This window comes from Enhydra lutris, unplaced genomic scaffold, assembly GCF_002288905.1.
Source record: "Enhydra lutris kenyoni isolate GAN:26980312 unplaced genomic scaffold, ASM228890v2 scaffoldscaffold55, whole genome shotgun sequence".
Taxonomy (NCBI): domain Eukaryota; kingdom Metazoa; phylum Chordata; class Mammalia; order Carnivora; family Mustelidae; genus Enhydra; species Enhydra lutris.
The window spans coordinates 9,847,767-9,861,842 of NW_019154139.1; the positions used below are offsets into that span (position 1 = coordinate 9,847,767).

At 59.3% G+C, this 14,076-nt stretch overlaps 1 protein-coding gene across 1 annotated transcript; it reads left to right on the forward strand.

Annotated features, from left to right (window-relative positions):
- The first annotated feature begins 5,759 nt into the window (after positions 1-5,759).
- On the forward strand, positions 5,760-7,524 carry LOC111157656 (potassium voltage-gated channel subfamily J member 4). Its single transcript, XM_022519265.1, has one exon. The coding sequence runs from the start codon at positions 5,760-5,762 to the stop codon at positions 7,113-7,115; it is 1,356 nt and encodes a 451-aa protein (XP_022374973.1). The 3' UTR covers positions 7,116-7,524.
- Positions 7,525-14,076: the final 6,552 nt, after the last annotated feature.

Below are 14,076 nucleotides of genomic sequence, written 5' to 3' on the forward strand. Positions count from 1 at the left end.
GGACAAGGGAAGGACTGGTCAGACCCGGGGGTGACTCGTGCCACTTAGCAACCACGTATGCTATGCTGGGCACGTGACGTGTACCGTCCCATTTATTCCTCGTTACAGTTGTATGAGGTAAGGGCTATTGTTAGCCTCACCTAGAGAGAGATGATGAGTGCGGGGACCAGAGAGGCTCGGTAATTGGCCCAAGGTCACACAGGCAGAAAGTGGTACAGAGTCCACTTTGGACTTGGGTCAAAGCCAGGGCAGGGGGAAGGTGTGGGCTCTTGAGACTCATGAAGACGAGGTAGTCAGACCTCCTGGAGTCTGAGGAGCAGGACAGGGGCCCTCAGAGGGCTGTGGGGAGGGGACTCGCTGCCCCAATTTCCCCCGTGGCTAGATCCATCTCTGGCTCCCTTTTACTCGTTGAGGAGCACAGCTCAGCTGCCAGGCCTCAAGCCCTTTTCCACCCCCATGCAAAGCCCTGTGTATCCGAGCTGAGTGAACCCTCACCCAAACCAGGCTGCTTGGGCCTAAAAGGCCTCAGTCAGAGCCGGAGGACAGGCAGGCCCTGGGCTCCTCAGGAGGCTGGGAAACGGGACAATGGTGCGAATTCCTTCCATGTCCCCCAGGGAAATCTTCCCACCTTCTAGAATCTGATCTGGGTGCACTGAGTTAGCCCCACACCCCGCCTCACTGTGCCTCACCTCTATGGCCCTGGGCCTGCTCCCTCTCTTAGAAGAAGAGTCAGCCTCCCCGTCAAAGCCCGAGAGGCGTTCAGGGATGAATGGGGCTGATGGAACTCAGGAACACCCACCAGCTCCCCCGCCTTATTTCAGACTCTGTGCCAGGCGCCATGTTTCATTCCATCTTCCCACTCTCCTGCCAGAGAGCAAACATGGTCTCCCATTTCGCAGATGGAGCGCCTGGCTGGAGCAGTTAGTGAAGCCAGGACCTGACGTGGGGCTTCCCACCTCCAGTCCCCAGTCCCGTGTCACCTTCACCGTCATCATCTCATCACCGTCATCACCACCACCAGCGTCTGCACATTCCATGCATTCCACCTGCAAAGCCCTGTGGAGCCCCCAGCCCGCGTTTCTATCCCTGGTGGTTATCACCCTTGACTCAATGGGGGTCTGGGGACGTAGGTACTAGTGCCATCGTGTCCACTTTGCAGATGAGGAAACTGAGGTCCAAAGAGGACACGCTAGGACCTGACAGAGCTGAGACTGAGGGCCAGGTCTTGCCACCTGAACACAGGGGCTTAGCCAGCATGTTCTTCTCCTACAGCAGACAAGGAGCGGAGTGGAGCAGACAGGCAGGGAGAGCCAAGGGGCTCAGAGGAGGCAGGGTTGCAGCTGGTGGGGCAGTCAGGGAAGATCAGAAACCAGAGCAGCTGGGGTTGGGGCTGGGTGGGGGCTGCGGAGAGACCTGAGGGATCCGTATTGAGCGGGGCATTGCGGGAGGCGAAGGAAGCCCAAAGCCGGAGACTGGGGGCCAGGGTGAGCCAGGGAGCGGGAGCGGGAGCCAGCCAGACCGGAGTGGGAATCCCAGCTTTGCCACCTCTGCTGGGCCACCTCCATCCTCATTCCTACTCCCCGCACCCCCGGCCTGTGATTTTTCAGCTGGGGAGAGAAATAATAACGATGCTTGTTGCTGCAGTTGGTGCTTAATAAATACTTGTTAAGTAAACAGAGGTTTGCAGTGACGCTTCAGGGAGATAGACCAGGCAGGGAGCTGACACTTCCAGAAGGTTCCTTCCCTGAGAGCAGCCTCCGAAAAGAGAAGGGCGATAGGTTCAGCTGGGTCCCAGGGCTGAGCAGTATGACCTTGAGCAAGTCACTTCACCTCCCCTATTGTCCCATCTAGTAACAACGACAAGCATTAAGGCCCTGCAGGCTGGCTAAGTGTCCCCTTCCTCCTGCCTGGCTGGCCCAGACTCAGGAAGTGCTGCCTTTTGGGCTGGGGGCCAGGGTGACATGCCCCTGAGCCACCAGCAATTCTCCGGGGCATGGGGTGGGTACACACGGGGAGATGTGTCCTCACAGTCAGCCGGGGTTGCCGGAGTCCCCCTGGGGCTGCTGTCACTTTATCAGCTTTCCTTTGGCAAAGGGAGTTGTGGGCAAGGAGGGGGCATTCAGTGTTACAAAATCAGAGGAAAACCTAATGACAGGTGTGGGGTCTTTATCTTGCCTGCTCTGGACCCGTGGCAGGCAGGGCGTCCAGCCCTCCCCTGGAAGGAGTAGGCTCGCAATGGTGACAGCGAGTTGACATCCCTGCCGGTCACCTTTACCATCTCCCTGGGCTGGAAGGTCCTTGGCTAGCCACTGCCTCCCTGTGCCACCACCCTGCTCTTGGCCTCAGTTTCTCTAGTCGTCTAGTGAGGTCTGGACTAGGGGCTTCAGATCTGGGACATTGATAGCACCGTAAAATTAAAAGAAAAGAAAAAAGTTTGGTAAATGGCCCAGCACCTCTCTCCTTCACTTTGCCAAGAAAGGACGTTGAGTGAAGCTGGCATCTCCTATCCCTATCCTTTCCCCAAGATGACCATGAAAGGAGTCGCAGGATACACTCAGGATCAAGGGTAGCGACCGGCCGAGGAAGCTGGCCCGGAAGGGGAAGGACTTGTCCAAGGTCACACCACGAGGCAATGAGGGGGGCCCGGCCTCCCGGAGCCTCCACCGTGGGAAATGGGCTGAAACCGAGTTCTCCCTGGTGTGTTCATTTTCTGGCACACTTGTTGGAAGAGAATGAAGACCAGCTCTTTGCCTTCCGGAAAAGTACGGTTTCACTGTAGACACGATCCTGGGGACGCGGTCTTCCCACGAGAACACCTGTATCCAGGGCGATCCCCGGTGGTCAATGCGTCTTGCCCTTCTGGGACCAACTGTGCCCCTTCTCTTGGGCACTTTGCCCTTGGGCCTTCGCCAGGAAGCCCCTTGTGACAAACAAGGGACAAAAAACCTGGCCGTCTCCCAGGGCTTTCACATGAAAGCACGATGCCAAGCTTCGTACTTTTCAGGTTTCGGTCGGGCGCAGTGTGGGTCAGCTCACGCCCTGCCAGGTGAGCCTGTCGTTCCTGCCGCAGGAGTCAGCAGGGACAGGAGCGCTCGCTAACTTGAACGGGTCCCTGCAGAGGCGGCACACAGGCTCCTCTGTGGCGGAGGGCGATGGGTCTGGGGGGCAGCTTTCCCGTTGGCCCCAGAGCGGACATTTCTGAGCACGAGTGGGCATGGCGGAGCAGAGCTGCGGGCCCGGGGCCTGGAATGTCGCAGGGGCTTGATTGAGAACACTGTTGTGACCAGCAGAGGAGATGCAGGGGTGCAGGGCCAGCTGTGCCCCCACTGGGCTGAGATGTGAGGCTTGTGGGGATGGGCAGGGGCTGGGGGTGAGGGCTGAACCTGGAGCCTGGGGCCAGACTGATCCTGCCACTCCGCCCAGGACCCGGGGAAAGTGGATAGTGTTGGTGAGTGAGGCCAGCAGCCTAGAACATGTGGGGACCATCTCCCTTGCCCTCAGCCCTGGGCCCTCCTAGAGAGTGGGAGCCCCATAAAGAGCCTTCTGCTGCAACAAACTCTACCCCCACCCCTCCGGGGAGGAGGCTTCTCTTTCCAGGAGCACCTTTCCCGCCCAGGAGCCCTGGAGCGGGAATGAGGAGCCCCTGATCGGGCTGGTCCCCTCGGCCTCACCCTGGGACCCTGAGCAAATCCATCCCAGGTCTGCACTTCCTGGCCTCAGCTATAAAAGAAGGGTCTCGAAGTAAGCGCTTTCTGGTTCCTTCTTTGGTGCTACTGGAGTCAATCAGGACAGCGGGACAGAGCAGAGAGGGAGATGTTTAGTGAAGGAAGACCTCCTTCTAGAAAACTAGAAGGTGCCCCTGGTCCCCACTTTCTTCAGGGCTCCCACCTGGAGCCCAGGCTGTTAGGCCTCTGGGGGAGGTGGCAGACAGGGTCTGGTGCTCCCAGCCAAAGTTATGGCCTCCTAAGGGCCAGCACTGCCCACCCACATTGTCTGTTAGATCTTCAGACCCGTGGGTCTCACTGGTCCTATTTTCCAGATGAAGAAACTGAGGCTCACAGCCGCCAAGTGACTTGCCCCCATGTCATGCGGTGGATGAAGGACTTCAGCACAGGGCTGCGGGCCCCGGGTAGCAAAGGCGGGGAAGGGAGAAGACCCAGAGGAGGGGGTGATGGCGGGGGAGGCGGGGGGGGGGGGCAGGGCTGACTCTCCCCAGGCCTGGCGGAGGGAGGGAGTTTCTCCTGGGAAGAGGCACAGGCAGGCACCAGGCTGTTGATCTCTAAATTTCAGCGTTGGTGCGGACCCGTTGCTGCGGCAACCGAGTTGTCCTGAGCGGGGAAGTGTATAAACATTGCCACAGATGCACAATTAGATCAGGAAGAAGAATAGAACAGAAAATAGAAACTTCCAGCCTTATATAATTTTGGGCCAAAACGTTACCGGGAGCCCAGGCCCAGGCCCAGCCCTGCCAGTGGCTGGGGCCCCGGGCAGCACCCTCTCTCCCTCTCTCTCCCTGCGCCCCGTGGAGGGGAGGGGTGGAGGGAGGGTCTGCCCTCCGTGGGCCCAGCTGGTGCTCCTGCCACCCCTGAGGGGTAAGGGCCGCCTCCACCGAAACACAGCTGAGGAGGCTGACAGGCAAAGCCTGCCTCTCGCCAGCTTCCTCCTGCTCTGGAGAGGCGGGAAGGAGGGCAGGAGGGTGGCTGTCTCTAACCGAGCACCCAGTGTCTCCTTGGGTCCTGTGAGGCAGGCTTTTGATCCCCATTTTACAGGTGAGGGGAGATGAGTTTTCTGAGGTGTCTCCACGAGGCAGTGGGTGTGTCTGCCTCTGCCTCCGGACCCGTGAGCCCTTAGGTGTTGACAGCACCTACGGGCTAAGTAAGGTTAGACACACCTGAGCTTGGATTTACTCACTAGCTGTGTGACCTTGGGCCAGTCGCTTCCCCTCTCTGAGCCCTGCTCCCTCACTGGTGACATGGGAATTGCAATGCCTACCTGGGAGCCAAAGCTTGGGGCTCCCCCTTCCTCCGTCTTGACCACGACCATTGCTGTCTTCACCACTTCTGTTCCCAGCAGGTCTGGGGACGGGACGGGAACTGACATGGGGCCACGGGTCCCAGCACAGCCTAGTGGGACTTCCTGTCATGAGGCAGATGTTCTCTGTCAACTCCGTCTGGTCGCGGCAGCCGTTAGCCACAGGTGGCTACTGAGCCCTTGAAATGTGGGGAACTGAAGTTAAAATTGTATTTCATCTTGAGTCAATGTACAAAGCCACAGGTGGCCATTGGCTGCTCTACGGGTCAGCCCGGGAGGATGTCCTGCCCCAGAGAGGGCCAAGCAGGCAGGGGCTGAGCCCAGGAGGTGACCAGGGGCTGGAGCGTTCACAGCTCCCTCTGCTCAGGGTAGTGGGCCCGATGGTGGAGCCAAGAAGAAAGCTCCCCAGACGGGGCAGGGGGGCTGGAAGGGTTGGAGGGAGCAGCACGAGGGCCGTCCCGGTGGCCTCATCTTCTGGTGCTTGGAGGCGCTGGCTCAGGCCCCCACACTCCCTCCCTGTCCTCAGAAGCACCTTACCCGCCACCTTCTGCCCACCTTCTGCCCGCAGGGGCTCCAGAAGGTCCTGGGTCCCAGGCCAGGCTCCTCCCCTTCTGAGCATCTCCAGGTGGGGAGGGAGTGGGGTTCCCTGGGCGCCAGCATCTCACCTGTCGGGCTTCTCCTCTCCCCAGGCCCTGCGTCTTCCCAGGTGATCACGCCGGCTTCAGGACATGCACGGGCACAGCCGCAACGGGCAGGCCCACGTGCCCCGGCGGAAACGCCGCAACCGCTTCGTCAAGAAGAACGGCCAATGCAACGTCTACTTCGCCAACCTGAGCAACAAGTCGCAGCGCTACATGGCGGACATCTTCACCACCTGCGTGGACACGCGCTGGCGCTACATGCTCATGATCTTCTCCGCGGCCTTCCTCGTCTCCTGGCTCTTCTTCGGCCTCCTCTTCTGGTGTATCGCCTTCTTCCACGGCGACCTGGAGGCTGGCCCGGCGGCCGCGGCGGCCACGGCGGCGGCCACGGCCACGGCGGCGGCGGGAGGGGGTGCCCCGGTGGCCCCAACGGCCCCCAAGCCCTGCATCATGCACGTGAACGGCTTCCTGGGCGCCTTCCTGTTCTCGGTGGAGACGCAGACGACCATCGGCTACGGGTTCCGCTGCGTGACGGAGGAGTGCCCGCTGGCGGTCATCGCCGTGGTGGTGCAGTCCATCGTGGGCTGCGTCATCGACTCCTTCATGATTGGCACCATCATGGCCAAGATGGCTCGGCCCAAGAAGCGGGCGCAGACGCTGCTGTTCAGCCACCACGCGGTCATCTCGGTGCGCGACGGCAAGCTCTGCCTCATGTGGCGCGTGGGCAACCTGCGTAAGAGCCACATCGTGGAGGCGCATGTGCGGGCCCAGCTCATCAAGCCCTACATGACCCAGGAGGGCGAGTACCTGCCGCTGGACCAGCGGGACCTCAACGTGGGCTACGACATCGGCCTGGACCGCATCTTCCTGGTGTCGCCCATCATCATCGTCCACGAGATCGACGAGGACAGCCCGCTCTACGGCATGGGCAAGGAGGAGCTGGAGTCGGAGGACTTTGAGATCGTGGTCATCCTCGAGGGCATGGTGGAGGCCACCGCCATGACCACCCAGGCCCGCAGCTCCTACCTGGCCAGCGAGATCCTGTGGGGCCACCGCTTCGAGCCTGTGGTCTTCGAGGAGAAGAGCCACTACAAGGTGGACTACTCGCGCTTCCACAAGACCTACGAGGTGGCCGGCACGCCCTGCTGCTCGGCCCGGGAGCTGCAGGAGAGCAAGATCACCGTGCTGCCCGCCCCGCCGCCCCCGCCCAGTGCCTTCTGCTATGAGAACGAGCTGGCCCTCATGAGCCAGGAGGAAGAGGAGATGGAGGAGGAGGCGGCGGCCGCTGCTGCCGTGGCCGCGGGCCTGGGCCTGGAGGCGGGCTCCAAGGAGGAGGCGGGCATCATCCGAATGCTGGAGTTCGGCAGCCACCTGGATCTGGAGCGCATCCAAGCCACCCTCCCGCTGGACAACATCTCCTACCGCAGGGAGTCCGCCATCTGACCTCCGGGCCCCGCCCTCATCACTTCCCACAAGAGCCTCTGCCGGGGGTGGGATGCCAGGACACCCCCTCCACACTCAGGACAGAGCTGACCCTGGCTCCGCGGGCCTGCGGCAGGGAGCTGGGGGCTTCAGAGACTGGGGAACCCCTTCTCAGTGACTCCAGAGCCCAGGCCTGGGAAGGGCCCAGGATACCCCCTGACCTGTCAGCCTACCCACTGGCCTCTCGGGGACCCCAGACCCACCACATTTTTCCCACTGACACTTCAAGGACGTGCCCCCTTTACTCTCAGAACCTTGGGGAAGGCGGCTGGACTGCTGGGGGGGTGGGCATCGTGGGGTTCTGGGGTGGGCAGGGGTTAGTGTGGGGGGAGGGAGGGTGGGGGACGTTTCTTTTGCATGACTGTGACCTGTTGCTCTCGACTTTCTTTTGTAAATATCTATAAATGGAGAGATGGAGGCACCAAATCTGCCTTCTGCCTTCGTACCTGCAGGACAAGGAGGTGCAGTCCCTCTCTGTGAACCGCCCCCCCTCCCAGGCCCAGCGAGCCTAGCCCCTTCCCCCCGCCCAGCAGGCTGGTCCCCAAAGCCAGCCATCTTGGCCCCTGGATGTTGGGTTTGGGTGCAGAGGCGGGTCCCCGAGGGGCAGGATGAGGACCATCCCTCCCTGTGGTCCCTCCAGATCCCCGGGGTCCAGCCCAGATTGACAATGGAGTTTGTAACTATATATTTTTAATAAAGTATATGGTCCATTAGGGGTAGGCTGGTTGAAGATGAAAAGCACAGAAGAACAGATAGAGAGAGACCGTGATGTGAGTGTGTCTGTGTGTGGTGTGTGTGTCCCTTTCCAAGACACTGAGCCCTGGAGGGGACTTGTCCACCTGCCATTCTCCTTCCTGGGAGCCAACGGGAAAGATCCTGAGCCGGCTGCAGAGAACCTGGGCTTGAACCAGAGCTTTGCTACTTCACCGACGTGCGGCTGCCAGCAAGTCGCCCATCTGTTCTTGGCCTCAGTTTCATCATCTGTAGAATGGGATGAATCACTCCTCCCTCCCAAGAGATGATAGGCAGGAAAGCCCTGTGTGGGTGGGAGCTAAGCCTCCGTAACCGGCGGTGGGGGGGCTTGGGGGGATTTGGGGGGGCTACTTACATCTACACAGGCTGGGCAGGTGAATCTGGCCTCAGGGTGCTGGTGGGAAGGGCTTTCGGGGGCAGCTGGGAAACCTGGTCCTAGTCAGACTTGGTTTCTGTCCAAGTCCCTCTGGGTGGGACTTTGGGTGAGTCCTTCCTTTCTCTGGGCTTTGGTTAATCTATGCTCTGTTAACAAACCACCCCAAAACCTAGACAACACTCCTGTGTTCTTATTCTTTCTCAAGCTTCTGTGGGTGGACTGAGTGCTCCCTTGCCCGGTTTCTTGGGGCTCACACTCCAGCAGCTGGGGAATGTCAGCTCGGCCCAGCTGTAAGGTCCAAGATGGCCTCGCCCACATGTCAGATAGTCCGTCTGTCTAACAGCTGGGGCCTCTCTTCCTCCAAATTCCTTCATGGCATCTCAGACCTAAGTGGGTGAAGGCAGAAGCTACAAGGTCTCTTGAGCCTAGCCTTGAACTTGGACAACGTCATGTCCACTGCGATCTCTTGGCCAAAGAGGTCACCAGGCCAGCCCAGATTCAAAGGGGGTGGGAAATCAGACTCCAGCTTTTGGGAGCACGGTAAAAGTCACGTGGCAAAAGGTGTCTACACGGTGGTGGCATTGAGGCCCTCCGTGGCAGTTTGTCACAGAGACTTTCAGTGCAAGAGCTCCTTTCAGCTCTACGTCTGGTCTACGTGCCAACTGTGCACCCACCAGTCAAGGTGTGAGGGAGCAGCGGGAACCCTCGCTGTTCCCGGGAGTCTTCTAGGTAAGAGGTGCCACTACCTCAGGAAACGCAAGGAAGCAGCAGGCGAGCTCATCCACCTCGAGCTGCTGTGAGCTGCATTGGGAACGATCACGTTTCACCAGCACCAGCAACATGGCTGCCATTTGGGTAAAACATGGTGTATCCGCGGTGCTTTAACGGTGTAACAAGAAACCGAGGCCTCCATCCTGGAGAAGGAAGCCAGCCTCAACAAATAACCTTCCCAATGCCTCCCTTCACGGGACACCCTTCCCAGCCCGTCACTCGCTGAACTCTGACCGAGTCCCAAGAGGCAGGCAGACGAGGACGGTGGTCTCAATCCTTGTGGAGGCCCAGGAACTAAGGGACTGGCGCGAACCAAGGTGAGGACGGACAGAGGCCAGAGGCCTACTTCCCTTTTGCTCACCCTCTCCCAGGCAGGGGCTAAGTGAGGGGCAGGGGCCGCCCCCCTCCGGATTTCTGAGCGCTCCTGTGACCTTTGGGGCCCCTCCTAAGGGCCTGGGGAGACCACTCAGCAAGACAAGAGCCCAGCCCTCTCAGAGGGGCCTTTGGTGTCCCTCTGCCAGGGTCTCACCTCCCACAGGTCTCATCGGAGATGTCCCACTGTTCAGCCCTGCAGGCCCCCCGGGAGGGCCTCCCCAGCCAACTTCATTCCCAGGGATGCTTTGGTGCCCAGGTGACTAGTGGTCACGAAAGAGGATCACGAAAGAGGGTCACGAAAGGCACCCTCGGACTCAGAATCTTTGACCCAGAACATATCTTAGAGGTCAACAAATGGGCTCGACTTGGAGGACACGGGAGAGGCGAGTTTGACAAGGGCTGGAAAAGCAAGGACTTTCCGGGGTTCCAGAGAGAGGAGTGCAGGCGTGGGCCCTGGGGGCGGGCCCGGGGGAGGGGCCACAGGGAGCCTGGGAGGCAGCTCAGAGCTGCAGGAAGGCTTCCAGGCCACGCTGGCTGCTTGCAAACCCTTGCTCGCTCTGCTCTGTGCTGACTCACCTTCCCTCTCCCACCTGTTCCCCTTTCTGAGCCCTCCCACCGGCCTGCCCCCACTGCTCGCTGGCAGGCAGCTCCTCTGATCTCTCACTGCACTGGGGCTCCTGGCAGCGCTGAAATGGGGGGGGAGGTTCACTGTATCTGGGGTGAGGGAAGCTGGGGTATCAGTCACGGGACAGGGCTGGCTGAAGGGGGGCTGCTAGCCCTTCCTCGCCACACCCCATCTTCCCAGGCGCATCTCTCCTCCCCAGCCAGGCCCTCCAGCTTTCCCCCCTTCAGGCACAGCCTGAGGGAGTAGTGGGCGGCAGGGAGGGAAGGAAGGAAGGGATATCAGGTGGGAGAAAGAGAGGAAGAGAAGTGGGGGCAGGGGGGGTTAGAGGGTGTGGTCTAATGAAGCTGAAAACCTCCCCCTCATCTCACTTCAAATCCTACCTTTCAGGCATAATTCCTGTAGGATCGTCTTTGTTTCCTTCCCGCCAGCTTCTGAAAAACCTATTCCTTACAAATGTAACTCAACTGTTTCACCAGGTCAGACTCTAGCCTCATCCTTGCTGGTGCTCAGTTAGATCACCTGCTGTGATGGGAGTGCGGCTTCTTCCCGCGTCTGGCTTTTCTCCCCGAAGTTTTTTACGGGGTCTGACTTTCTTGGTATTGATGGAGTCTACAGATTTTCCATTTTTCATGACTATATACTGTTTATAAAATCCTAGCGCTCAGGGGGTGCCTGGGTGGCTCAGTCAGTTAAGCGTCCCACTCTTGGTTTTTGGCTGAGGTCTTGATCTCTGGGTCCTGGGATCGAGTCCCATGATGGGCTCCACGCTCAGCACAGAGTTGGCTTGTCCCTCTCCCTCTCTGCCCCTCCTCCTGCATGCACACACTCTCTCTCTCAAATAAATAAAACCTTTTTTTTTAGACTTTATTTATTTATTTATTTGACAGACAGAGATCAAAAGCAGGCAGAGAGGCAGGCAGACAGAGAGAAGGGGGAAGCAGGCTTCCCGCTGAGCAGAGAACCCGATGTGGGGCTCGATCCCAGGACCCTGAGATCATGACCTGATCCGAAGGCAGAGGCTCAACCCACTGAGCCACTCAGGCGCCCCCAAAAATAAATAAAATCTTTAAAAAAATCCTAGAGCTCAGCAGGACAAACCCTCACAGGTGGGCCTAGAGGGGAGTAACCTTGAACCTCACTGTCCTGAACCCCAGCCCAGGGCCCTTCCCAATCGTACCCACAGGACTGGCTGCCTAGCCTGCGGCATCCACGGCAATATGAAAATACGAAAATTACCTTTATTCCAAAGTTGGGGAAACGGTGCCATTAAAGGCACCCACAGTATAAAGCTCTTTCCTTTCTCCAGATTACCTTCTCTGCGCCCTGTGCGTCCCACTGTGTCCTGTTGGACTTCACTCACAGAACACAAGTTCAAAGAGAAAGTGAAGAACGTTAAGACAGAGCCTAGAGAGCATTAAACCCAGCTTCGGTCCCTCCTGGGATGCCGGCCCTCTGATGAGCCCTGCTGGCCTCCCCCGTCCGCTGCAGGACCACGATGAACGCCGGCTCTTCTCCACCATACACAATGCCGGGGTCGGCATCTGTGTCCAGTCTGTTTGGTTGTGTTGTCGTACTTGTTCTTCTGGTGGCTGCTTGCTCCGACGAAGGACTAACAGAATTCTGGGCTCTGTTTGCCAGACCGGCTCAGAACGCAACCCCAGCACGGGAGTCTTTCCACAAGGACAAGTAAATCTGAGTTCTAAGGATGGCAAAGGAGAGAAGTTTCAAAACCAAGCTCTCCTTCCACGTCTTCTCAGGGGGCTGCCTACTGAGAGGGTGAGGGCCGACGAGGGGCAGTGCTGGCCAGAGGGGACAGCCATGGCGCTAGGGCAGCGGCCAAGGGCAGAGAGAGCATGCATGTGAGAAGCAAAGGGTCTCAGCATTGAATTTTGCCTCTCCCACCTACAAGCTCTGTGGCTTTGGGCAAGTTGATTCTGTCTCTGAACCTGTGTCCTCATCTGTAAAAAAGAGTCATTCATATCTCTCTCACATGCCATGTGGACTAAATGAGATCTCATATGTGACCAGACACAGCATGATGTGGGGCACATCAGTGGGCCCAAATAATTGTGAGTTCCCTTCCAGAAAGGGTTTTGGTGGGCTTGCCATATGAGACCCAGTTTGAAAACTGAGCTTCCTGGCAGCCATGCAAAAAGGGAAGTCAGATCGCTCAGGGCTCCGTGTAATGAGGAGCAGGAGGCTAGACAAAGAGCATGGGTTCTGATTTGTTGTGTGATCCTGGGTCTTTTCTTTCCTTCTCGGAACCTCATTTTTCCCCATCTTCAAAGTTAGGGGGTTGGACCTCATGACCTCTAGGGTCCTGACATGTCTGACAACCTAGGATTCTATTCCCATGTCCTTCACTAGAAGACAGGAGGTCGTGGGGAGGGACGCAACTGGTACTTGGTAAAACTGGCAGAGTCGATCTTCGTCCCGTCCCGCACGCACTGCCTGCCTCGAGGATCCAACCCTACTCAACCCACCGACTGCGTCACATCTGGTCTAAAAGCCCCTACACCAGCCCCAGCTGGAACCCCCAACAGAAGCATTTGCCTGCACCCTGGCCATCGGCCCAGACATCATCACCGCTGTTACAGATTTCAAAGGGCTTCTGTGACATTCATTCATTCATTCATTCATTCGACCATGAGACCATGGGCCACCTCTGCCCCTACCACTTCGGGTTGGGACCCCGAGAAGCACTCTCGGGTTTTAGTCACCATAACTGTTCACTGTGGCCGAGGGTGGCAGGGCAGAGGGACAGGTCGGCCAGAGCCCCTGCTGGACAGAGGCCACAGTGGGAGGCCAAGAGGGGACCCCTGGGAACCTCATGGGCCAGGGAAAGGTAGGCTCAGGGAGATATCACATAGGGGGCAGCTGCAGAGCCCAATCTGGAATGGGGCTCCTGACCCCCTGCCACCACCGGTCCCTCGGGTCACCTCCACTGGAAGCGGCCACTTAGAATGAGGGTCTGGAGGCCAGCACCTGCCCCTCAGACTTCTGGAGCCATCCCCACCAAGGAGAGCAGAGCCTCAGCTAACTGTCCTCCCTTCCCAGCTCCAGGACCTTTCCCTGCCTGTCTGAGTCCCTCTGTCCTCCCCTCCTCCTGAGCCTCCCAGTCAACCCCTGGTCGGGGTACAGGGTGGGTGGGGGGTGGGGTGGGTAAGGGTGAGTCCTCAGAGGTGGGACAAGTTCAGGGGCTGCTGCCCGGGTGGTGATGGATGGAGGGCAGGACCCCTGAGCCACAGCACGAGCCGCTGACAGGAGACTGGGGCCAGCAAAGGGGTGTGTGAAGATGGGGGGAGGCCTTTCCCCCGCAGACAGTGGGGAGCCCTGGGTGGGTTTGGAGCAGGGGAGTGAGTGACCGGAAGGACACAGTCAGGAAGCTGCGTGTGGCTGGAGAGGGGAGCCGGCAGGACAGAAGCTGGTTGGCCAGAGCAGGGGCGGCAGGGCAGCCCCAAGGGGGGTCTGGCCTCCGTGTAGCCTTGGAGCCTCCTTCGGGGTGAGGGGGGTGCTCTGGAGGACGCGGGCTGGGGCAGCAGGAACAGGAGGGGAGGTTTCGGGGCTCAGAAATGAGACAGGCAGGGCTGGGATGCTGCTGGAGGAGCCGCAGCGGGGGTGGGCAGCGGGACAGATTAATGACGGGGAAAGGCGAGGGGTGGAATGATGGCCGTCGCCTTGTGACAGGTGAGGGGAGGGAGGACACGGGCAATTGAGCACGGTGAGCAGCGAAGGTGGAAACCTACGGAGAGGATGGACAAGGCTGTTTATGGCCCAGCGCCTGCCGGAAAGGGGTGGGAGAGGAGGAGGCTGCGGATGACCTCGCTGGCTGCTCCGGGACAGCCAAGAACCCAGGCTCAGGGGAAAAGAAATCAGGCCTCGGCTCAGGTTCAGAAAGGCCTGGGCTGACTACATTGCTTCAGGAAGGAGGCAGCAGAAAGGGCCAGCTTCTGGAGGCCACAGCCTCCCTGAGGACGCCGGTGGCGCCCCGCACCCCACCCCCCCACCCTCCCCCACCCCCC